This window comes from Lonchura striata, chromosome 5 (assembly GCF_046129695.1).
Source record: "Lonchura striata isolate bLonStr1 chromosome 5, bLonStr1.mat, whole genome shotgun sequence".
Taxonomy (NCBI): domain Eukaryota; kingdom Metazoa; phylum Chordata; class Aves; order Passeriformes; family Estrildidae; genus Lonchura; species Lonchura striata.
The window spans coordinates 58485439-58509633 of NC_134607.1; the positions used below are offsets into that span (position 1 = coordinate 58485439).

General features: G+C 43.9%; 1 protein-coding gene across 7 annotated transcripts in view; it reads right to left on the reverse strand.

Moving 5' to 3' along the window:
• Positions 1-24195, reverse strand: part of ZC3H7B (zinc finger CCCH-type containing 7B) — a 48414-nt gene that overhangs the window by 16629 nt on the left and 7590 nt on the right. Inside the window, exons 3-16 of one of the 7 annotated variants that reach the window (XM_077783626.1) lie at positions 22459-22492; positions 21883-22080; positions 20890-21048; positions 18230-18310; positions 16706-16765; positions 15293-15335; positions 10642-10901; positions 8824-9172; positions 7750-7859; positions 6774-6936; positions 6527-6688; positions 5477-5682; positions 3933-4033; positions 3069-3250 (exon numbers count right to left, since the gene is read on the reverse strand). In XM_077783626.1, the coding sequence (XP_077639752.1) occupies positions 3069-3250; positions 3933-4033; positions 5477-5682; positions 6527-6688; positions 6774-6936; positions 7750-7859; positions 8824-9172; positions 10642-10901; positions 15293-15335; positions 16706-16765; positions 18230-18310; positions 20890-21048; positions 21883-22080; positions 22459-22492 (2108 nt within the window). Of the gene's footprint in view, positions 1-3068; positions 3251-3932; positions 4034-5476; positions 5683-6526; positions 6689-6773; positions 6937-7749; positions 7863-8823; positions 9173-10641; positions 10902-15292; positions 15336-16705; positions 16766-18229; positions 18311-20889; positions 21049-21882; positions 22081-22458; positions 22493-24195 lie in introns of all 7 variants that reach the window. The other 6 variants (XM_077783624.1, XM_077783627.1, XM_077783625.1 and 3 more) reach the window with 6 other exon arrangements.

The following is a 24195-nucleotide window of genomic DNA, read 5'->3' on the forward strand; positions in this document are numbered from 1 at the left end:
CTGGGATTAATTAGCCTTTTACACCATCAAATTGAGAAGGCTCCCCATAGGCAAAGAGGGAAGTTGAAATTCAACACAAATAGACACCAAGCACAACCAAGACAGCAAGGAAAGACCAGCAGTGCAAAATGAACCAAGGAACAGCTGCTAGTAAATAATCAGTAAGGAAAGATCTACAAGGTCTCAGATATCAGAAATACAACATCAGACAACAAGAAAAAGGATTGGTCAGACCTTATCTAAGGAATTAACTCCTGACCAGCTCAGGTGGTGAGGAAACAGCCTCTGTTATCACCAGTCAGCTGGATGGGCATTCATGTTAAGTGCTCTAAAGACCCAAGACAACTGCCAAAACAAACTGAAGCAAATATCTGGCACAGGCAGCTGATTGCAAGAGGGGTGCTGAGGATGGCCTTGATGCAGCATCCCCAGGACACAGACATTGCAAATTTTTATTGCTTTGCTGATGCCTACATCTTTTATTACTGAAGTGAGGTGTTCCCCAGGAGTATTACACAAATGCCATCATTGATCTGGGAGATAGTGCATTCCAGAACTTAAGGGCCACCAAACAAAGTTTTCATCTCAGCTTAGGTTGTGTGTAGCTTGTGTAAGTCATAGCATTCCTGACCTCAGTTTTCCTGTCTCTGATTTTGGCTGTTCATGTCCCCATCAGGCACCACTACTGCCATTTGCACAGGGTTTGCACAGGGGATGAAAAGCACTCAGAAAACCATTCTTCAAGAACATCTGCTCAGGTCTTTAAAATGGCAGCTACTGCATAACTGGTATTGCTCACAGATTACAGCTGTTGGTGAATATTCTACCTCTTAACCCTTAATCCTAGAAGAAATGGTGTAGTTAGAGAAATTGCAACGTCCTCTTCCATGTCCAAGTATTCCAGGGTCAGATGCAATGATAATTTGTATTTTGGGGACAAAAACTCTAAATCTGGGGAAACCACAACAAAAAATTAACATGCTGCACTGGACCTGGCGGGAAAAGGGCTGAAGCAGCTCCCACCTTCTCTATTCTGCACACCTGTGGTCCTTGAGGTGAAAAACCAAAGGGAGAAGCATATTCAGGTCTTGTCAGAAGACTGAATTTCAAATGTAGTTCTTGTGACTGCCTTCTTCTAGTTCTAGAATTCTGAACTATGTCAACAATACAGTCTAGAAATGTGGTAAGTGGGAATGAAAAACCCTCACAAATGTGAAAAGATGGTTTCCAATCTACCAGCTTTTCAAAGCATGAACTGTCACGAAGAAATGGACTGGGAACCAAAAAGCCCAGGTGTTGATTACTTATAATATTTCGGTATCTTTTGCAGTATCATTAGTGAAGACAAAGAGTCTGTTTATTACCACTGGTAGAAGAAGATAGCAAAAGATGCCTGTGAAAAGCCACTGTGAACAAGAAAACAGTCCTGCCTGTCCAATTTTCAGATTTTGGGAACCTTTGCTCCACTCATACAATACAATACAATCCTTTACTCCACAATACAATCCTTTATCCCCATGAACAAAGCCAAAAGCTCTGTAAATGCTCAAATGGCTGTGAAGTGTTTCAAATGTAAGCTGCCCTCTTCCTATTCTTGCTGAGCAAATAGTGCCCAAATGAAACTTCCTGCTCCAAAGCTAAAGCATTCCCATAGAATGGCAACAACTGCCTTTAATCTCGGCTTTCATAATGAAGGCTACACTTGAGAAAGGCAAACTAACAAGGAAACCAGGCTCCTATATACAGCCCTGCAGAGAAAAACCTCAAAAGATAATGTCTCTCCTATTATTGGAAAAGGTGGATCATTAAGCACAAAGCTTAATGATCAACTCTGCAGCTTAACTCATGGCTTGTTTCATCTCCTCAACTTTCCCTTTGAAATAATTTCTTCAAATAAAGAAGGAAAGAAGAAAAAAATCAGTTTATTTCTTCTGCAGGATGAAGAGAAAAAAACACAGAGGGAAGGAAGAAGGGAGCAAATAAATGTTTCAAATACCAAAACCTGACCAAAGCAACTAAAATAAACCAGCCATGGGATGAGGATAAAAGCAAGGTACTTGAATATTAGAACAGTATCACAAGCATGTAGGGCAGCAATGGTGGCCCATGACTCACAGGCAACGTGCTATCTTAAAAACTCTAGAGCTGTAATTTTTTTTATTTCCTGAGGCCACAAGTAAATGAGGGCAATCAGAAAGATTAAAGATGACATTTGCCACAGTGTGCTATTTGTTCATCACTGTCCCTCCATGAGATGAAGCCAAGGTCAAGACTGCACTGAACATCAATTATGACATCAAAGAATGGTGAGAAACATCCATAATGTGTTTCCTCTCTGAAGTACTCCCATTACCAGGCTGGGTGTTGCACTAAATGAGACCCTGTGGTGAAAAAACATGTAAGGTAGTATTGTGGGTAGACTAATATCTACAGAGCCAACAGGACAGCAGCTGGAGAAAACCTCCAATGTATCAGACAGAGACAAAGAGACAGGACTGAAAGTGCCAGGTGTGGCAGTGTCACTATACAATTTCCCTGAGTATAATCTCTGTAAAACCCTCTCCTGAGGTACATCATCAAAGGCTTTTTGGGAAACACCACATATACCGCAATTTTCTGCTGTTGATGAATTTGTTTTGACAAACTGCAGATCCACAGCCTTCTTTATGTAACCAACTGGTTTGTCACCTGTGCTGCCATTCTCAGTGCAAAGCATGTTTACTTAGGGGTCCAACTGCTATTTGCAGAAGATCTAAGCACCAAACACCTCTTGGTATTCACCACTATCTACCCAATTATCATTTAAATTTATTCAGCTGGTCCCAAGGGAAAGGCTTTCTGTCTGCAAACTATAATAGCCTTGTTCCTGTAAATTGACAAGAGCCAAATCACCTCACAGAACACCTTGATCCTCTCTTCTGTGTTCCTCAGGAGGCAGAGTAAGTAACATGCAGGAGTGAGTGACACTTTCTCAATAGTCCCAAATCACCTTCTTCCCCCCTGAACTGGCCCTGGGTACACACTGGAAGAAACTCAGGTGTAGACAACACCAGCCAAGTCACACTCACCTGAATATTGCTGCAGCAGCCAGACCTTGAGCTCAATGAAACTGTGAGCAAAGTGGCAGCTGTCCTCACGCAGGCAGCCGTAACGCACTTCGTGTCGGCATACGTCAAACTGGAAGTGCTCCTGGAACTGACGGATCTTGGAATATTTCAGGGAGGTGGAACGCACAATGTGGACCAGACACCTGCAGAGAAATAAAAAGCACCAGAGGATCAAATCCTTACCACCTCCTCCTTATATATGACATCCAGACATTTGACTGGGCAGGCAAAGGACACAAGAAAATTGACATCAGGAGAGACAGATTCCCTCTGAGAAAAGCAAACCCCTGCCCTCCCACCCTATCAAGCCTGGGTAGTTATTTTCACCCTGAGCACATGGGTGATGCTCTGCTTAAGTTCAGAGATCAGACAAATTTCAAACTATGCAGCAAAGATACCAACTCCTCTGGTTCAGCATCTCCCCACATCTCAGGTTGCCAAGAACCAGAAGGAATTGTATGACTGTGTACTTGACATGTTTATTATACTTGTTTTCCTAAACATTCATTACCAGACAGTCAGAGGCAGGATCCTGAACTAGAGGATCTTTGTTTTGACCTTTTTGTAAAGGCCAAACTGAAAGGCAAATTAAGTCAATGGAAAACTTGGCAGAGTGATGCCAAAGGGCTTTGCTGATGCCCGAAATCCCTCAGCACCAGAAGCAAACATGCAGGGTGAAGCCCATAGTGCTATTTACCATCATTTGAGCTGTCTTATTATTGGAACCCATAGGCAGGAAAGGAAGAAAGAGACCAGAGCCCTGGAGTTAAACTGGTTGAACTTGTGAGACATGGTTCCCATCAGGAGAAAAAAATGTTCACTCACTTGTTATCATGGAAAATGTGTTTTGCAGAAAGGTTGGAGCAGACAGATGGTGTGTCCTTGGTCCCTTTGCTGATAATCCGGGGTTTGCTGTCAAAGCAAATCTGAGAAAAGAAGAAGTAGCATACTGGGAAAATCTTAGAGAGCAGTGAACCAGAGCAACTTCACTTAGAGAAGAAAGAAGAATCAGAGCCAGCCTATTCTAATGTTCAAAGTTAGAAAGAATTGTGGTGAAAACTTTGTGGTAGGGTTTTAAAATAAAGCAAGTCAATCTCTGGAAAAGCTTCCAGACAACATTTTTTGGAGTATTCTCCACAGTATTTTCCATTGCGGTTGGAAAAATTTTGGTCAGAGCCACATATTCTTTCCCTGTTAGCCAACAAAACAAGAACAAGGGAGAAAAAAAACAGCCACTTCACAGCAAAGAACCCATCCCTTTACATGCACTGCCAACATGGGAAACTCTGTGCTGCAGAGCATTAAGATGATATGAAGCAATTCTCAACTGACCAACTCAGTAGCTCTGCACAGACATCGAGTGGGAATTTTTTGCATTATGGAATTTTGCTTTCTAAAGTAACTGGGGATAAATTACAATTCAAAGCAATATGTCAAGATGGGAGAAGAGACAGTTGATCCCATGAGGCTGTAAGCACCTGGTACAGCTGCAGGGCTAAGGAGGGAAACTCCTTTCTCCTGCACAATCCTGCATACAGTGCTCAGTGTCCTTCTGAAAGCAGTGAACTGGCTGGGACACACAGAGTAACAGGTGGCCTACTCCTGCACCTTTCAGATTTCCTTCTTGAAGAATGTCTAACATTCCTGGATTCATTTTCCCTTTAAGACTGCCTCCCAAGGTACCCTGTCAACCAGGCTCCTAAAGAGGCTAAGTCTGCCCTTCAGAAGGCAGTTCTTCTGACTCTTCTTATTTCTCCAAGAACTGAAAACTCTACCATTGCATGACTGCTGTGCCCTAGACGGCTTCCAACCATAATATCACCCACCAGTCCTTCTCTGTTCTCAAACACCAGACCCAGTGGATGCCTTCCCTAGCCGTCACCCTCACCAGCTGTGTCAGTTCTCTTCCACACACTCCAGGAACCTCCTGGACTGTTTCTTCTCTGCTGTGGTGTACTTAAAACAGACACCTGCTGAAGTTCCCCACAAAAAAAGGGCCAACAATTACAAGACTTATCCCATCTGCCTATAGAATATTTTGTCTGCCTCTTCACCCTGGTTGGGTGGTCTGTAACAGACTCCTGCTTTATTGGCCTTCCCCAAATTCCTACCCATAACCACTCAACCCACTCAACCTTCATCATCATTAAACTCTAGACAGTAAAAACACTCCCTAACACACAGGGCTCCCTCACTGCCTCTCCTTCCTCACCTGTCCCTCCTGAAGAGTGTACAGATATCCATTGCAAGCACTCCAGTTGTGAGAGTCATCCCACTGTATTTTCATGGTGGCAACTATCAACATATCAGTGGTCAAGATACATACTGAAGAGATAATGGATGCCTGCCCCCTCCCACCAGTTCTGTACCTCACAGAGGAAGGTGAAGATGCCCTGATGTTCCTTGAGGAGCTTGGCAATTGTGAGGCTGCTCTGCTTGATCCCACCTAATGGGTCAAAGAGGAGGTCACGGTTGAGGGTCCCCTTCCTCTCCTCTGTCCACACGTCGATCTCTTCCTGGTGGTACGCGAAGGTGCAGTTATCCCCGTACTTACAGTCCTGCTTGTTAAGCATATCTACAAAGCAACAAACAGCACACACCACCACACAGGCAGGGCAGCCCAGTCAGAAACTAAACTCTCTCTTGTCTTCTCCCACTGCCCACGCCTCACATAGAACTGAAAGCAAGAAAACAGAGAACTAAAAGAAAAAGACATCTCCTCCCAAGTTCACCTATATCAAGACATTCAAGGGTTAATGCAAACTACTGAAAGGTGACAATCTCCAGTAATGCTGATATAGGGGAAACCATCTTAAAACAAGAGACCAGCTTTAATTCAGTGCCTGGCCAGGGAAAGATCATGACTTAACTAACCCCTTTTAAAGCCAATACAGATTAAGTTCTCCCATAGGCCCAGAAGTAAAGAGCTATTTTAGCTTGGCTCTTGCAATCTTCCCACTTGATTAGGTACTTTGTAATGACACTGCTTTGGGATGCCAGTCTGGTCACACTGTCTGCATGCTCTGTGGGATGGGCTGGAGCAAAGGAGCAGGCAGAGAATGCTTTTCCCTAGGCAGAACCACAGCCCTGCCATGGGCCAGGTGGGTTGAGTGGGACTAATGTGAGCACATGTACAGGAGGTAGGCTCTCAGTAAAGCCCATGTTAGCAGAGCAGCTCTGAGTGCTCAACTGTGCGCAGCAGCTCACTGAGCCTTTGGAACTCTTCTGCTCCACCACTTTAGAAGCTGCCAGCTCTCTACAACATAGCAGCTCATTGCCCTTCACTGTACTGAGCCACCCACTCCATAGGCTACTGATAGAACAGGACACCCTAGAGCCAGCAGGCAATATCAAACAGAATTTCCCTCCCAGTCTCCCCTGGCACAGCCCCTTCCCAGCAACCAACTGCCACAGATCACCTTTGCACAGATAATAGGATCCTACAAAATTGGTTTTGGTTGGACGAGGACGGATCCTCTTCCAGGTCTTGTCTTCTGAGTTCTTCAGTCTGCCCAGCAGGATGTCCCGCTTGCACTTGTGCTCTAACCCTTCTCGATAGGTGTAATCACCAGCCTTGGGCCCTGCCAGAGAGAATAACCCCATCAGCCTGGGGAAAGCCAATTCCTAGTCTGTGCCAGTGCTGTGGTGGCAGAGCAAATGCATCACCTGTTTTGGGGTAGCAGATATGACAGGCTTGTTTGAAAACATGAGTAGATGCCAGAGGGTTCTTCACCAGTAGAGCCGTGTTGGGCATTACTGGTTCTGGCTGGGACAGCAGGTGCTCGGTGGCCTTGGGCACAGCTGGGTGATTCGCTCCACCAAGGCTGACCTGAGAGAAAACAGACACACCTCTCTGTTCAGCTCTGCAACCACATGGGGAAGACCGCTCCAACTCCCTTGCCCTACTCAAGTCTCTCTAAACCTTTCTCATTTCCTCTCTCATCAAAATGTACTCATTTGAAGTGACATTTCCAGAAGAGATGACTGCAACTTTTTCAAAGAGAATGAACACTGTGGTGTGTTCACTTCAGAGACAGGCCTCTTTCCTACTGGGAAGAGACCTCAGTTTTCTATCACGAGCCACAAAACAAAATGCCTTCCTCACTCCTTCCATCAGAATCTACTTTGCAATGGAAGACTTTTAAATCAACCTTATCCCAAGCTAAGAAAAAACCCAAATAGCTTATCAGTCAATCTTCAGGGATATTCACATTGATGTTAACAGGGCCAGCAGGTGACAGGAACTCAAGAATAACTTTTGTTCCAAGCTTACTAATCCTCCCCTTTTTCTCCAAGACTGGAGACATAGGACAGAGGCAGAACATCTGGAGAAGCCACCTGACAGGGGCAGAGAGCAACAAAGAACTTCAGTAGCCTGAAGTCAAAGTTGCCTTACTCTACCCCATCCTTGAGCATGATGTGGCTGCCAGGTACAGTGGCATACCGCCTGGTCACGCCATGTTTACCTTGGCAATGTGGAGTTACGGATAAAAACAAAGATGGAACAAAAGTCTTCCTACTGACCAAGTGGGAATCTTTACCTGCCTTGCCACAACATGGGAGGCAACACGCACCAGGGCAGGGTAAGAGGAGGGGCCCAAATTACCTACATCACCCAATTGACCACTGTCACCACCACTACTACCTTGGCTTCAGAGCATCTTGGGACATCAGCACGGGGCAGTAGCTCACTCACCACTGGGGTTGTTTTTTGACTGCCAGATGGGTGTCGTAGTTCTGGAGAGCTACTTTCTTCTGGGAAAAAGAAGGGGAAAAGAGCCCCACAAAATAAAAACAATCATTTCACTCTCAGAGGGTGATCTACTCACAAAAGGACAAACAGCTTATTAAATTAATTTGCTTCATTTATTTCAAAATGTTTTAATACTTTCTTCCCAAAGCATCTGTCTAGACTCAGAAAAACTCCAGGAAATGCTTTCTTGTCCGAGAAATCCTACTGAACCCAACTCTATGCTGCTGAGAACTGGCATTACTAAGGTGACAACCCAAAGCTGAGGTGAATGTCAGTGTTCAAGTGCTGACTGGCCAATCTCTGCTGTTCTCAAAATACTGCAATACTGGGAACAAGTTAACCAAGAAGAAGCCCACTTCCCTCCTGAACAGGAGGTGACTTAAGCCTTTGTCCACCATCCTCCACAGTTTTATTCCTTATGCCATGAAAGTTCAGAGCCCCATTCAAGAGGACACTCATGGCCCTGAATCCAGAGATGGGAAAGACCTACCTTGGCCTCTACCATTCTGGCCAGCACAACAAGGTCCTGTATCATCTAAAACAGTCATCACCATTTTGCTCACTTTGAGCAAAATGTCAAAGAGTCATTGAGGAGGAAGGTGGAGGAATCATGCTACAGTCCAGCAAATTGTGCCAAGGGAGGTGCTCTGGACACCAAGCCAAGTTTAAATCTCATTATTCATCATTATACACCTTTGTGTTCCTTTCTCCTCTTTAGATTTCACTCCATGCAGATACTGGTTATCTGGGATTACATACCTACAGCTTTTTCTCATTACTTTTGAGCTAAACATTATCCATTACTCTGTCCAAGACAATTCACTGCTCTCTTCTACATTTATATTCCTGTTCTGCCACACCAGCAGAGAAAGCTACAAGACATATGTCCTCAGCACTGAGGGAAAAAATTTTGGCATGCATTCACAGCTAAGGCAACACAAAACCACATCACCCTGCACCTACCAATGGCAAAGGAATCCAAGGTATCCAGCGAGCCCCTGCTTGTCCCAAACGAGTCCAGGGCATCAAGCCGTGTATCTGTGTATGGAAGCAGATCCAGGGAATCCAGCGAATCTAAAGTGGAGCTGCCACTTCCTCCTGGTGGGGCCTCAAAGGCATCCAGGACTGAGGAGGAGGAGAGCTGCTTGGTGGGATCCATCACTAGGCCAAAGGAGGCAGGTGGCAGAGGAGTAGACACAGGGATACTGGCTGTCACAACTGGAGGCAGCAGCGGAGTTCCCCCCGGAAACACAGGAATCAACTGGGGCATCTCTGTTGGCAGGTTGGTAGGAATGGTGCCCTGGACAAGAGACTTCAGGGGAGCAGGAAGGAAGATAAATAGCGAATTAGTATTGAGGAATAAAGACTGAAAAGAGATGTCCTGGTTTTGGCCAGCACAGAGTTAATTTTCTTCTTAGTAGTGGGTACCACGCTATGTTTTGGATTTAGCATGAGAATAATGTTAGTAACACACTGATGTTTTGGTTATTGCTAAGTCATGCTTACTCTAAGTCAAGGATTTTCCACTTCCCACGCTCTGCTAGTGAGCAGGTGCACAAGGAGATGGACAGGACAGCTGATCTGAACAAGCCAAGGGGATATTCCATACCATAGAACATCATTCCCAGGATATAAACTGAGGGAAGTTGGTCAGGGTCACTGACTGCTGCTTAAGGAAGGCTGGACATTGGTCAGCAAGTGGTGAGCAACTATACTGGCATCACTGTTTCTCTTGGGTTTTATTCCTCCCTCTCTCTCCTTTACTATGATTATTATTGTTGATATTTTATTTTACTTTGTTTCAATTATTAAACTGTTCTTATCTTAAGCCACAAGTTTGGGTTTTTTCAATTATCCTCCTCAGCATAGAGAAGGGGCAGGAAAAAAGTACGTGAGCAGCTGTCTGGTACCTAGTTGCTGACTGGGGTCAAACCATGATAACAGAGAACAACAGGCTTCCAGTGAAGGGTGTGGGTGTGTTGTACTAGCTGGAGCAAAAGGATACCTGGCAGCTCAATCCACCTGCAGACTTCCCACAACCTCTCAATTTTTCTATACTGCAAATAGTCTGGACCAGGATCCCTGAGGAGGTGCTGGGACACCTGAGTTCATCAGTCTGCAAGGCAGTGCCCTATGCTGGGCACTTAAACCAGCTCAGGTTGAGAAACAAGGCAGCCAAGTATACACAGTGCACAGGCCAGGGTAATGATCACAACCCATGGCACCTCTCATCAGGGCTTTTCCAGCATGAAAATCACTATACTGCCTCCAGACCCAAGGTGGCTCACATAAGCAATGCTGACAACAAAAATCCAACATAAGTATGAATATGAATGTTTGTGCAGCTCCCAGATCTGTTCAAAGAGCTTAGGCTGAGTGCAACCTGAACAAAATACAATGAGATGAGAGCATGCCCACTGTATAAAATACATTCATCATTCCTGTTTCACCACACTCCTTTTACTACTCTCAGACTTGCTTCAAATTCACGGATATGACAGGCCAGGTAGAAGGAGATGTCAGGGGAGGGCTACCTTGGGTATATTTTGAGAGGAAGCTCCCTGAGGCTGCACACAGCAAAGCACACTTGGAAGAGGACTCTATATACTCTCAGTAGCAGAAATAAAGGAAAGAATGAATGAGTTTTCCCAGAGGAAGACATAGGAGAACATAATTACAGAAAGAGAATGAGCGGCAGCATGCACATTCTCATGCTCCAAGGACTTCCAAGGACCTATTTGGAACAAAGAAGCAGTCAATACAAGCAGCACTCGCTCTTACTAGAGGGTATGGTGACCCTTCAGCAAGGGAATCCAGGAGGGAGTCTAGTTCTTCCCCAATTATGTCCCCATCTGTGAAGTCCTCTGCATTCTCAGGCACTGGCAAGGGTACACAGTCTGGAGATGGGATCAAGCTGGCAGCAGGAAGCGAGGTGGGCAAGCCCTTTGCATCTGAGTCGGAAGGCAAAGGGGCCAGCCCCTCATTCACAGGGATGGAGGTGGCCACAGGAGCTGGGAGGCACTGCAGGTCCATAGAGCAGTCTGTGATGAGAGAGAAACAGAGCCAGTCATCAGGAGAACCTCTTGCAGAAGACAAACAGACCACAACATGGCAAAAATAATATTGTACAACTCCATCAAATCACAGAAAACAAGTATGCCAATTTTCTGAGAGGAGAGGCTCTACTCTGAAGAGTACTTGCACTTTCATTTTTGTTCCCACTCTCCAATGGCTCACCAACAGCTGAAATACATTCTAAGGGCCAGTGCCCAGTCTGACTGTCAGGATTTGGCAAGCACATACAGCAACCAGGAACAACACAAAACCTGTAGTTGAGCCATTACCAAATTCATTATAGCCGGTACTAAAGGCCAGGGGCATGTAATACAATTTCTTTATAACCCACCACCTGGTGTTTTCTTTAATGTTCCTCACTAATGCATTTGGCAGAGATCACTGCCTTCTTGACTCCTTGGAGCTTTGATATCCCAGCAGAAAGCTTGCTTACTTGCACACCCTCTCTAAAAACCAGGCATCCTAAATGGACAAAGACAAAAAACACAAGGCCCAAAAATCCCCATCAGACTCACTCAGCTATCTTTACCCAGTAAATTCCCTACTCTTGAGTCCTTCCTGATGTCCAAAAGTGGGAGGTTGCTACTCATTTTCCCCCTCAATATCTGATCAGCAAACATGCCCTTGGAAACTTGTGTGAGGTGGGGTTGAGGCAGGAAAGAGGCAGTGGTTTTCCCTAAGGTTTCTTCCCCTCTCCAGTACATTACTGGAGTAGCAAGGTGTTCCCATCATGCAATATAAACCTCTGTTAAGTGAAGTTATGGTTGAAAGCACATGTTCTTCACAGAAGAGCATTTTGTTCTCAGAAAAATGAAAGGTTAAAAAAAAGTTCAAATGTTAGAAATTTGAAAAATGCAGCATTACATTTGCAATTCTCAAACCAAGCACCCAAACTACCTTAATTCTGCCCCTGTGCAGATGTCCTGGAATAAAAGAAAATAAGTAAGACAAAGATGCTACCTTCTCCATCAACATCCCATTGGCTGCACTGTAACTGCAACAGAGTAAGGCCATAAAAGCAAGATAAAGATTGGAAGGAGAGACAATAGCTTTTATTAGAAAGACTGATAAAATTGGGAAAGAAACTAGACAAGCTTCAGAGACACAAAACTTGATCCAGCAAGAAATGCTGCATCCTGTCTGTACCAGGTCTGTTCACTCAGCCGCCATGAGAACTTGCCCATCCCTCAGCATCAGGGACCAGGTGAGTGAGCCCTGTTGTGGCTGCAGACTGCTTGTTTTCTGGCCCAGGAATGTGCTGGTGCCTTCTCAGAGAGCTCAGCAAATTAGCAATTCCAGCAAATCCCCAAGTCGTGAACAAAACAACAGCAGAGATGACAAACACAGGCATGCCCCCTTATCTCTAACCCCACCCAGAGCACAGCACCAACCCCTGCAACCTTTCCTCCAGTATTTGTTGTGAATGATCCACATGGATGGACTGCTTCAAAGGTCACTGTGCAAGGCACTGGAGGCTGACCCATGACAAAAGACAGGGAAGCAGGGGAAGTGGCAAGGAACAGACACAGGTCTCTCTCCACATCCTCAAGCATGCCATTGAAGGCAAACACATTGTACCTTATGGGATCCAACACAGGATTTTGGTGTGCAGCTGAATGCATTTCCCACAGGCTGTGCATGTCCTTAGTTTTGCAGCTGTCACACCAATAAGGCTTGGCTCCAACCCCATGCCCCCTTTGCAATGACTTATCTCATCATCTCATCTCCCTTTGGTGCAGAACCCCAGCCACCAGGGAGCCAGATGATATCCAGCTTTTCTCATGGCTGGAAGCTTGGCCAGATTCCCCGCAGTACAAAGGGATAGCTTGTGCCTTCCCATTTTTCAGATGTTTAAATCTTGAGCACTGTCAAGATCCCTACAGAGGCCAACAAGAAGAAGTTCAGAACAAGCCAGAAGGGATGGGGACACGTGCAGTGGGGAGCAAAAGGATGCACAATGACAGGGCCCCAAAGGATCCAGCAATTCAGACCTTCTCTGAAGAATGAATGAGGCCCTGCATTTTCTACTCAGACTGGGAAGCAAAGAAAAGAGGCCCTCACACACCCTAAGAAGCCACACACACCCTAAGAGGCCCCAAACCCAGAAATGCTGAATGCATGACCAAAAGGCAGACAATAACATGAGACCCCCACAGCTCAGTGCATGTGAACGGCAAGGAAAAGAGCAGAGACCAACAGGTTCCACTACTTGCAAGTGGAAGAGGGAAGATGACCACTTCTCCCACCCTGACCACCCAAACCCTGTCATTCCTTCAGGCACTTCCTCCCTCAAAGATTGGACTCTACTCTGTCCAATCTTTTTCTCTATCTCTCTTTTACCATTCCTGCTTTCCTCAGGAAACCAGATCTGCTGACCTCACTCACCAGCTGTGACACATCTCACATAATCTCCTTACAGAATGCTCATGCATCATCTGCATTCCCCTAATGTTTGCTCTTTCTTAAAGGAATAAAACGCCTTCTTTTGATGAGTAGCTCACCGATACCTGCTGATTTCTGCCCCTGCCATCACAATCAGCCCCACACATTATTAAAAAGTCAACAAGGGGCTTGTATCGAAGCAGTGCAACCACCCTGCATAGGGAATAACACTCTTTGATTCCATGTTGCAGAAGGCTAAATAAATTGCTTTTATTAAGCTAAATTATATTACATTAATACTATATTATATTAGAACTATATAATACTAAAAAGTTACTAAAGAAAAACCTGTGACTGTCTCCAGACAGTCACGACACAGCTTTCATCCAACTGGCTAGTCAATCCAAACAACCATCACTGGTGTCCAATTAACAAATCACTCTTGGGTAAACAATCGCAGTAACACATATCACATGTGCCAAACAACAGATGAAGCAAATAGAGATAAGAATTGCTTTCTTCTTTCTCTGAGCTTTCTCACTGCATCTTGCAACTTCCCAGGAAAAATCCTGGGAGAAACAATCATGTCTCTCTCTATTCAGAGAATGTCAATATCACAGGCTTGTCCATACACACTTATGAACCAAATCTCTCATACCAAGCCCCCCAGCTGGTGGCTTCTCTGGCCATACACCTGCCTGCCCCCAAGGGGCAAGTACAGAGCTCTTAAAAGCACTGTTTCTAGCTCTGCTCTTCAAAACAGTAGTGGTTCCCTGGTGCATTAGCTAGCCAATGGCCATACTGAGCCAGATCTGAGCCATGATCTGTCTGCAGGACTGGGCTGAGTTAATCAGATAACTTCAAGCAAAGCATGGAGGAAAGGGCTTCAAGAGTCTGCATTTTAAAACAAAACAAAAAAAAAATCACTAAAAAAACTCTTCTAATCTGAAACTCTTAGGGTACCCAGCACTCAGTTGTCCTGGTGGCACACCACTCTCAGGGCAATTGGATAACATAATTCCAGTGCTTTTGCAAAGATTTCCTAGCAGTAAAGGCTCTGTCTGTCTGATCTACAGTAAAAGTGGCATGCTGCTCTTACACCAAATCCAGATTAGATAAAGAGCTTACTGGATGCAGTCATTTGTTAGTCTGTAGTAGGAGTCCAGTTAATTTTAGACCAGCAAGATAATGCGAAAAACTGTCCTTAATTCACAGAACCTGGTCTCATGATCTCATGTAGCAAGCAGATACTAAATTGGTATTCAACAGAGAACAACACAGAACATGCTTTCCAAAGCACCCAAAAATGAAATGAATTTGTTTCTATAAAACAAGCAATTGCTACTTGTGGTGGTAAATCCTCACACTTACCTTCATGCACACAGAACTACCATACAAAGGAACAAATATTGATGTGCTCAGAGGCAGAAGTTCAGTGCTCCAGCACACAAGGTAGCAAGCCTTTCTACAGGGGCAGAGTTAAGGTCACTTGTTTCCCAGCATGAAAAAAGCAACTCTGATAATCTTCCTTCTCCTCCTGGGTGCCCAACCCTGAACTCAGCTCCCCCTGGGTCCCTCCAAATGCCTTTGTTTTCAATTCCTCCACCTCAATGTCTTGGAGGACCATATGCACTCAGAGCAAAACAACCTTAACTTCACTTTATCTGAGAATGTTTTGCCTTGGAGCAGAATTTCAGAAGCTTTGCCAAGAGCAGCTTCAAGAAAGCACAACTGAAGAGAGCTGTGTACCTCAGCAGACCCTTTTAACTCCCAGACTCATCTCTCACCGGGACTGGAAAAAAAGATGAGTTTGCAAGAAAAACACTCCTGCTTTGCACCATTTTTCTTCTCCCAGTTACCAAAGTTAGGAGTGTGCAGAAGAGACACAAATGCAGGTGATGAACCTCTCAAGCCTGCCAGCTTGGTCACATACCATACTCAAGCCAAAAAAGTCTGAGGAGAGAGATATCTTTACCTGTTTCAATGTCATCTATTGAGCCCAATCCATTGGAAGTAGTCTGCAAAGAGGATGTAGGAAAAGGGAGACAAAAAATATTATGAGACATTAATCTTTAAATAGACATCCACACTTCACATATGGGACTCTTCACTACTCCTAAACTTGTGACTCTTCCTTTATGGCCTCTTTCTGTGCTGTAACAGTAAAACCAATGAACTTTAGGAGGGCATTGATCCAAGGAACCTATTCATGTTTACCTTCAGCAGCCGACAAATCCTTTTGCTACAAAGGAAAACCATGTCTGCACAATATCCAACCATGTGAGCAACTCCATACATAGAATAGGATATTTCATGTGTGGATGAGAACGCTGTGTCCCAAGTCCCAGGACACACCAATCGGTCAGCCCACTGCATGGGAGATCTGATTAGCCTGATCTTACACAATGTTCCTTTTCTTAGTTCACATATTTTGCAATCTAACAACCACAAACTTCTACAGCAAATTCAAAACAGGAAAATGTTTCTGCCAAGACAACTGCTGACTTGGAGCTCAAGGCAAGGAATAAATTAAGTCCATATTTTGCAGAAACATAAATAGAGGTAAGTACACGTGCCTTCAGATTAAGCTTAAAAAGGCACAAGTATTTGTCTTGTAATATTGCATCTACTACAGTGGATTTTGCACTATTTTCAATTTTTATAAAAGGGAAAGATTTTTAAATTAAAAACTAGGCACAACTATTAAAGAAAGTTGACTGGCCTTCCTAGAAAGATGTGAAGCCAAATCACTGAGCAGTGAGAGGTACACTAGTTCTTTAGTAGTTTGCTGTACAAAATTATAATGTTTATAGTTTTATTGTTTATTTGCTTTAAGGAGCATTGTGAAATACCAACAGCATGTAGAAACAGCAAGTGCTTGTCTGTTGGGATGGTTATTTTGCCCAGTGGTAAAAAAAGGAAACCAACAATTTCTTATATTTTACCATAATATTTGTACACTACCCTGCCCAGCTGCGTCTCCCAGGACAATACAAGCAATACATGTATGTACCTTGCTCAGTACACCACAAGACTTAAGTTTATATGTTTCTTCTTCAGTTGCACTTTCTGACTTTTACTTAGCATTGTTGTTAGATATGCAAAACTTGAAAACAAAAATTTATTTAAAATGCAAGAGATAGCAAACTTTCACAATAACTAAGAAAAATATCCATCTTTGGTGATCTAATTACCAACGTAAAAAATTATGTCATTAGAAACATTTTCAAAGAAATTAATTTCTGGGATATATCCCTTAAGAGCAAAAAACACTAATTAAAACAGTTCAAACTTAAAAGACAGTTATAAATTTGCATGCAAATAAAACTTTAAAGCATTCTAGTAGCACAGTCCATGAATAGTAACAATCACAGGATGCAAACACTACCTGGTTTGATGAATTGATTGACGTGCCATTACTAAGTAGTGAGAATGTTTCCAATTCCTGCTGCAAGGAAGAGAGAGGTCTTAGAGCAGAATTCAGCCCATGAATGCTCATTAACTAGGTAAAGCTGGGTTAAAATATGGTTTCCTTCCAAGTACTGCCCAAAATTAAAGCCACCCCAAAAGGTTACCCCACTGTGACACAAGAGTACATGTTTGTCAACACTGAAAAGGGACTGAAAAATTGTTCGGTACACCTCAGAACATCCAACTCATAACCAGGAGGCAAAAAACTTCCTTGAGAAACAGATGGGTTTGCTTTTTGTTAAGAAATTATTACTTTGGGAAGGCATTACCACACTGGAGTGAAAGCTGGAACTCGACACAAAAGATCACAAAGTGTTAACAAAGTACCAATCACAGAATTTCAAATAATAAAAAGCATTCTGGGATGTTTAATTTTTGTATTTCTAACATACAGGTGGTTTAAGCCCATCTCAACTGAGTAACATGACAGCGGTAAAAAAGGCAAGGCCAACACAGTGAACAGCTACAAGAAGTATTTCTACATAAGTTTCCCTTTCTTTGAGACAGAAACATTTTGGAGTGTGGAAGAGGTGAGGATCAAGGAGTTTTCTTAGGGTAGGCAAATCACACATTAAGTTTGCTGGGGAGAGGATTAACATGTTACAACCAGGTTTACCCTAAAAGCTCTCTGCAAATCAGATGCCCACCAACCACCCCCCCTCATGCTACAGAGGTGCCCCTCTGCAGGTGGAACACGCTGTTTGTTTAACGCACCCCTGTGCTTGGGGCCGAGGATGCAAACACAAACGTCAGCCTCCACTACTAGCTCATGTTCTTTGTTCCTGAGAACAAAATCTGCGACCAAGGCAGCTTTATGGGAGAGCAGCTTTATGGCTAGCAGTGGCCTAACGCCCTCTAGCTCCATCCCAGGGTACGCATTTAATCACCTACAGCACCTCCTTGTAGAGCCAAGTTATGGATCCAGCCACTGGTGTCAAATTAGCTTCTGACCAGGTGTGCACCCACTGTTCTCCCAAAGCCAAGACTTTCCCCCACCACAAAGAAGTGTATGCCTAGAAATGGGGCAGGAACCCTTCATGATCCTCTGCACTACAAAACCAGTCATGCCTCCAGTGCAGCAGAGGATCCCATCCTTCTCATCTCATAACAGGGAGAGGATTGTGATGCAAAACCTGCTTTGGGATCAGGTGTTCATCTCCTGCAAAAAACACAAAAGGCATCTACTATGCTGGAAGTTTCTCCTGCAGCACCAGCTGGGGACTCAGAAAACATCCTGGCAGTAGACACAGAGCAGCACTGGGGTTAGAAGTGGATCAAGGCAAAGTGAGTCAAGGGGTCAGGACAAGGAGAGTTGCCAGCAGCCTGCTAGAGTTTGCAGGGTTGTGTACACATGTCTGTAACTACAGAGCAGCACTCACCACTTCTGCAAAAGTAAATTTGTACAAGCAAAAGATAACCTCTAAGACAAAAGAAGTCATACCTGAGGTCTTTTGTATGCTTTTCGAACCCTCAGTCCCAGTTTCTGGGCAAGCTCCTGTCCCAGCTGTGTGACACTTTCATCCTGGGAACAAAACCATTGATGGGACAATTTCAGTTTTGCCTTTGTGGCACACAGAATGAAATAAGAGGAATGCATTATGCACATTGGGCTGCACCAAGCCTCAACTTCAGACAGCAGCAGATAGGTAATTTCCAGAACAGCCCTAGGAGAGTCCACATAGACTTCAGCATTTTTGTAATTTAGTCCTGCCAAGATGCTGCAGTTGCACCAGGAGTTTTGCTCTACACTCATTCAATGCTGCAGAAAATCACAATCAAGTATCTGCTTCCAACAAAGCATCCACTCTGCAAAAACAGGGTTCAGGAGTCCTGCAGGCAAGTTGGCTGAAGGATCTGCCAAGGCTGGCTGCTGATACGGCTTCTGCAAGGTGCCATACCTAAGAAGGAGCCTGCATGTCTTCCCTCTCTGACAGCTGCAGAGTTAATCATCAGTGTTGATATGCAGACAGTACCCACTAGCTTGTTTTGCTTGTTTGTTTTTAAAGCTTAAACCAAGTCTCAGTTTTCAACCTACTGGCTAGAAGGCATTTTGACTGTCTCCAGCTCCAGCTAAACTGCCTCAGCTTAGTCAAGCAAATCTTCAGCTTTCCCCATTGTGTGGCATTTTACCATCCTCCCTGCACAGTGTCCATTCCCACTCACACACCACCATGGGCTTCCTGCCCAGACTAACAACCTGCCACAGTCTTCTACATTTATATATCACCAGCAACTGGTTCTTTCTGTTTTCCTCTCTCTCCGTTTGCAAAAATATCAGAGTACTTCAACAGTTTTTTCAAAGAAGAAAACAAGTATGTATCTGCCCAACCTGTTGTGATAGCCCTCCTTAATCTGCTAACATATGCCCCCTCATGTCCAACCTTGAAGCTTGCCCTCTTCTCTCTACTTGCCATGCTGGTCTTTCCAATCTCCTTCTCCCTGCAGTTTGAGTCCTTTCCCTTTGAACAGCTGAGAAGCCTCTGGTTCTTCCAGCCCACTACATCAGTAACTGTTTCCCTTCAATCTGGAGTGTCTTTTTTTGATTGTGTCCCCCCACACCCTCAACATTAGTCTTGGCACCATCTTCACTGAACTCAGTGAAAACAAAATCTAGCTTATCCATTTCTTCTTCTAAAGCACCCCATGCCATACAAACACAAGTGTACCACAGAGAAGTATTAACTTCACCATACTGAGAACTTCTGCAAACTAGCAGCACTGAGTATCTGCACCCAGAAATAAATTAACTCTGATAGACAGTGAGCTAAATGAGTGGCACATTCTTTATCATCAGAAGTTTTAAGACAGGCTCTGTTCTGACCACAACAAAGTTCTCAGCAATTACAGCAATCTGAAGATGGAAGTACCCATGTGCTCCAGAGGGTAATGGAAACAAGAGTGAAATGATGAATAGCATGACTTGCTTTTGATGCAGAGAAGGCTTATGACTTCTGTTAAGCAGGTAATAAGACAACAGGGTATGTTAATTTACAAGGCTGAATTGTTTAGCATAGGAAACACAGATCACTCAATATGGTGTTTTAGGCTGAACTTTCCTGGCACAGAGAAGTTTGATAAATAATGTAAACATAACTATATAGTTAAAATATAAATTAAGTGGCTAAACTACAATGTAAAATATAGCCACATATAGCTTTGCAAGAACACCTACATTAGATGCTTTTGTTAATCAAAGGGTTTATTTATAAAACAGTTCCCTGGGACTCCCCAAATATGATATCTTTAATATGTTTTGGTCACCCTGCTCTACCAAGTCAAAGAAGCTAGAATTTACAAGCTATACAAAAGGAATAACTAACTGCTAACAAGGCTTTCAAAGATTGCTTCTATAACAGTAATAATAAAGGAAAGTTAACTTCTCCTGCTGAGGTGGATGCATTTTTCTTGTAATAATATTACTGTGATGGATCAGAACCAACATCAGCAAAGTGCTTACCTGAATCCATATAATCACAGTTTGCTTTTCAGATCAATATCTGGCCTAAGAGAATGCTCAAAAGCACTATCAGGAAAATATTTAGTTCCTAGTATATGCAGATAGTCCTCTCTGCATGCAAAAATTTACACACCCTGGAACACAAAAATAACTATGCCATGTGATGTCAAGGACACCTTTGCATGTTCCTCAAGAAATAAAACGCAATCAGGAAGTGAAATGTGAGACATTTGTATCCAACAGAGAAAAAACATACATGTTTTTCTTTCAGAGCTCCAGTTCCCATTTATCCCATGCACCTAGTCACTTCCATTAGAGATAAAAAAGCAGCCAATTAAAACATTCTCATGGCTTTAGTTCATCTTTTGTTAGAGTAGGGGTTTGTTCTTCACAAACAGACCATGAACCTGCTGTCACTAACTGGTGTCTCTGGCTGGCACTATCTGTAAGAGGTGATTTGGCCTGAAGAAATATGTGAGGACAAACATCTTTGAGTCAGAGCGTCAGAATTTCTGGGCATAAGCATGATCTTGGGAACAGACAAAGTTTCTTTTCCACTATCCTCCGGCCTCACACTAAGCATGTTGAGCAGAGGAAGGTTGTGAGCCACAAAAACCAAGATGAGCTGTATGTCGAAAACTTACATGTGGGAGGGACAGCAAGCATCGGCTGTTGCACTCATATGCTTCTTTGTGTCTTCCAAGTTCATTTAAGGAACGGGCTTTCCGGAATAGCGCTCGGATGTTCTCCTTGTCGAGACTTAAAGCCTTCTCGCTGTCCTCCAGTGCCTTCTCATACAACCCCTGCATGGGAACAGACCACCTGGAGTCAGCTGAGGCACAGCAGGCTAACTTGTCCTTCTCTGTGAATACAAATGCTCTATCTCAGCAGAAAACAGGAATACAAGCAGCAGGTGGAAGTACATGTGTTACCTCATGCACAGACCAGCGTGCACACACCTGTGTTAACAGAACATTTTGTTAAATCTTGCAAAACTCAAAACACTTCAAAGTCAAGAAATAACAGAACTAAGGCTGCTTGAGCAACCTTATCTTGTCTCTCCCTCTACCCTGAGCATGTTGCACTTGAAAGTCTTTAATTATGTGAGTGCTTGCTAATTTTCAGGAGACTCAGTGTCCTTACAAACAGGACGGGCCGGCTCTGGGGTTGTGCCATTAAGGGAAGCTGTTACATGCCTTAGTAAAATGGAAGCATTAAGCCTTTTAATGCCTGGGTATTTCAGAATCCTTTTCCATGTGTATGCTGCAAGTTCCTTCAAGACCCAAAGCCCTTCCTACTGTCTTCCAGTGTCTTAGAGGAGAAGGCAAGAGCTTCCAGAGCAGTAACAGTATTCCTGCTCAACACTGGAAGACACTGGATTATTCTAATTCCTCACCGCTGAAGAGCAGAATTGCATTGTCAGTACTTTAGGCCTGGCCCCTTCTCACACATCCTTCCTCTGGTCTTGCAAGACACAGTGCAATTGGGAGGAGATTGCAGACTTTTCTGTATGTTGTTGTCTCCTGCAGTGCTTGAACAGGGAATGGACAAAACCAGCTGAAATGCCTCATGACATCTTTTCCAACTGCACAGCACTGCAACTCTGGCTCCTGGGGATGACTTGGGAAAGCGCTCACCATGGCAAAGTAACAGGCAGCTCGGTTGACATGGAGCTTGCAGAGGAGTTCCTTTGGGATGGTCACCTCGTCAGAGGCTGCATAATCCGCCACATTCAGCCCTTCTACATACTGGACCAGGGAAAGCTTGAAATCCTTCTCTCGGAACAAATCATTGCCCTCTGCAAACAAGTTTCTCACCAGCTTCTGCAAAAAGGCCTGGGCAGCAAGGAGAGAACATACAGACTCAAGTAAATATTCAGAGTCAGGAGAGGCTTCCCAATTTCCATTCCTTTCCGAATCTTTTAGCAAACTGCTTGCCCACTAAGATACTCCTGCATCCATACTCTCCTGTAAAACATCAGGTTTTTGGTAGAGGAGAATAATACAGTCAAATTTCCATTCTTCTTGAATGCTTAAGTGTCTTCCTTTCCCTGTAAGTTGTCATCATCAGAATCTTAAAACTTTAAGTCACAGGGAAATTGTGACAGACCATCCCACATTCTTCACTTCTGGCACGTAAACTAATGGCTGTGCAACAGAACAAATCTTGCTAACCAGAGGGCTCCCAGTTTTAACAAACAAAATCTCCATTACCTCATAATCTTCTTGGCTTAGGGGTAATGTGGACCTGAAGAAAAATAAGAGAAAATACTCATGAAGCAGGCATCCATGCCAATAAGGGCTTTTGTCTAATGAAGAAATCCTTTTTCTGGTCCTGTGCTGGTGATCTCAGTAAATTACTGAACATTTTATCACTGTGAAGGCAGCTGAGGCAAACAGAACCCATTTAGGGAGCATTACGCTCAGTGTCGCAGTGGTGTCAAGCCATGGTCATGTCTAAGAGGGACTTGAGACTAGAGGAGTCTTATTCTCATTTATTTTCTGTGCATACATGATCCTCTGTAATGTGCCTTCTGACAGTCACCTAAAAGACCTATCTTTAATAAAGAGAGACTGCCAGGAAGAATACAAGTGTATTTTATGTGCATCTGGCTCTAAGGAGAGGCACCAGAGTGGCACTCCAACACCTCTTCAAATTCTTTTTGAGACCAGAGACATACAGATATAAATGCAATCAATTTTCTCTGCCTTAACTTAGCCATATGCCTTTAGGCCTACCTCACAAAAGGGAGAAAACAGTGCAGGTTCAGGAATTCAGCTCATCTGACTCCAGCTTTCTTGGCCAAGGCTGAACCATAAACACTGGCAGCGCTTGTGAGGATAACACCTACCGTACAACAGCGCTGAGACTTAAGAGAAAGGTTAATTGAATCACCCAATTCATCCAGGCTTGACCCACATATATTTATTGTTTCTTTTCAAGGACAAATCAGTAGGCTCTAGAGGAATCCTCAGCACCTTTCATAGCTTTTCATACCTACCGTAAATACATGATCTTATTGGTTACAGAATAAAGGCTTTTTAGTGTAGTGAGAGCTGGTCTGACAGTCGGGACAGATGGATACAAAAGCTCTCTGGGGTCAGGTCTCAGGGTATACAGTTTATTGTGGGGCCCTGCTCAGAGCTGCCAGCTGCAGCTCGAAGCAGGCCCCAAGGAGTGGGGGTAGGGCAAGATAGCCAGAGTTCCAAAAGAGGGTCTAAGAGAGTAGGAGAAGGGGCTGGATCGAGGGGTAGGGGAGAGAGAGAGAGTCTGGTCTTCTGGGAGCACCTTATCAAGGGGATTTCTGAGCAGGGGTGCGGACTAGGACTTTGGACCAATGGGATTACAGATACATCATACTTCAGGGGAGGGTTACAGGTGCGAGATAGAACACTTTATCTGACCCTTTGATTTGTCTGTGGGTCAAAAAAGGGAGTTACCTTCTACTAGCTACACCACTGTCCACCAGTGCTTAGCAACCAAGGTCTGCCATCTCAAAGCTCATTTTCATCTCAATCTGGCTCACATTCTCTGCACTTTCCAAATCCCCCGCTAGGCAATCATACTTACAAGGCCTTCTTATTTCATCTTCCCCAACATTTTAGATTTCCTCTAATCACTCCTTAAAACTAACTACAGGAAATGTCATGGCTTTGTAAGAAATATTCATGATGCTTACATATTTGGACTTCCTTCTTTCGCATCAAAACAAACCAACATATAACAGTGCTCCTAGTTCAGAGTGCAAGATATGCCCCAGATGCATGACCTACACCTCATATTTCTACATTATTTTCTTTTCCAGAACCTTGTGCATTTTTGTAAGTGCTACCAATATAAATCTCACAATTACCTCTCCAAAACTCAGTTATCAGCCCTCTTTAGTCTCAGACTGAGATGAAACTATCATGGCCATATTAGAGGATACAAATATGTAACATGGAAAATCT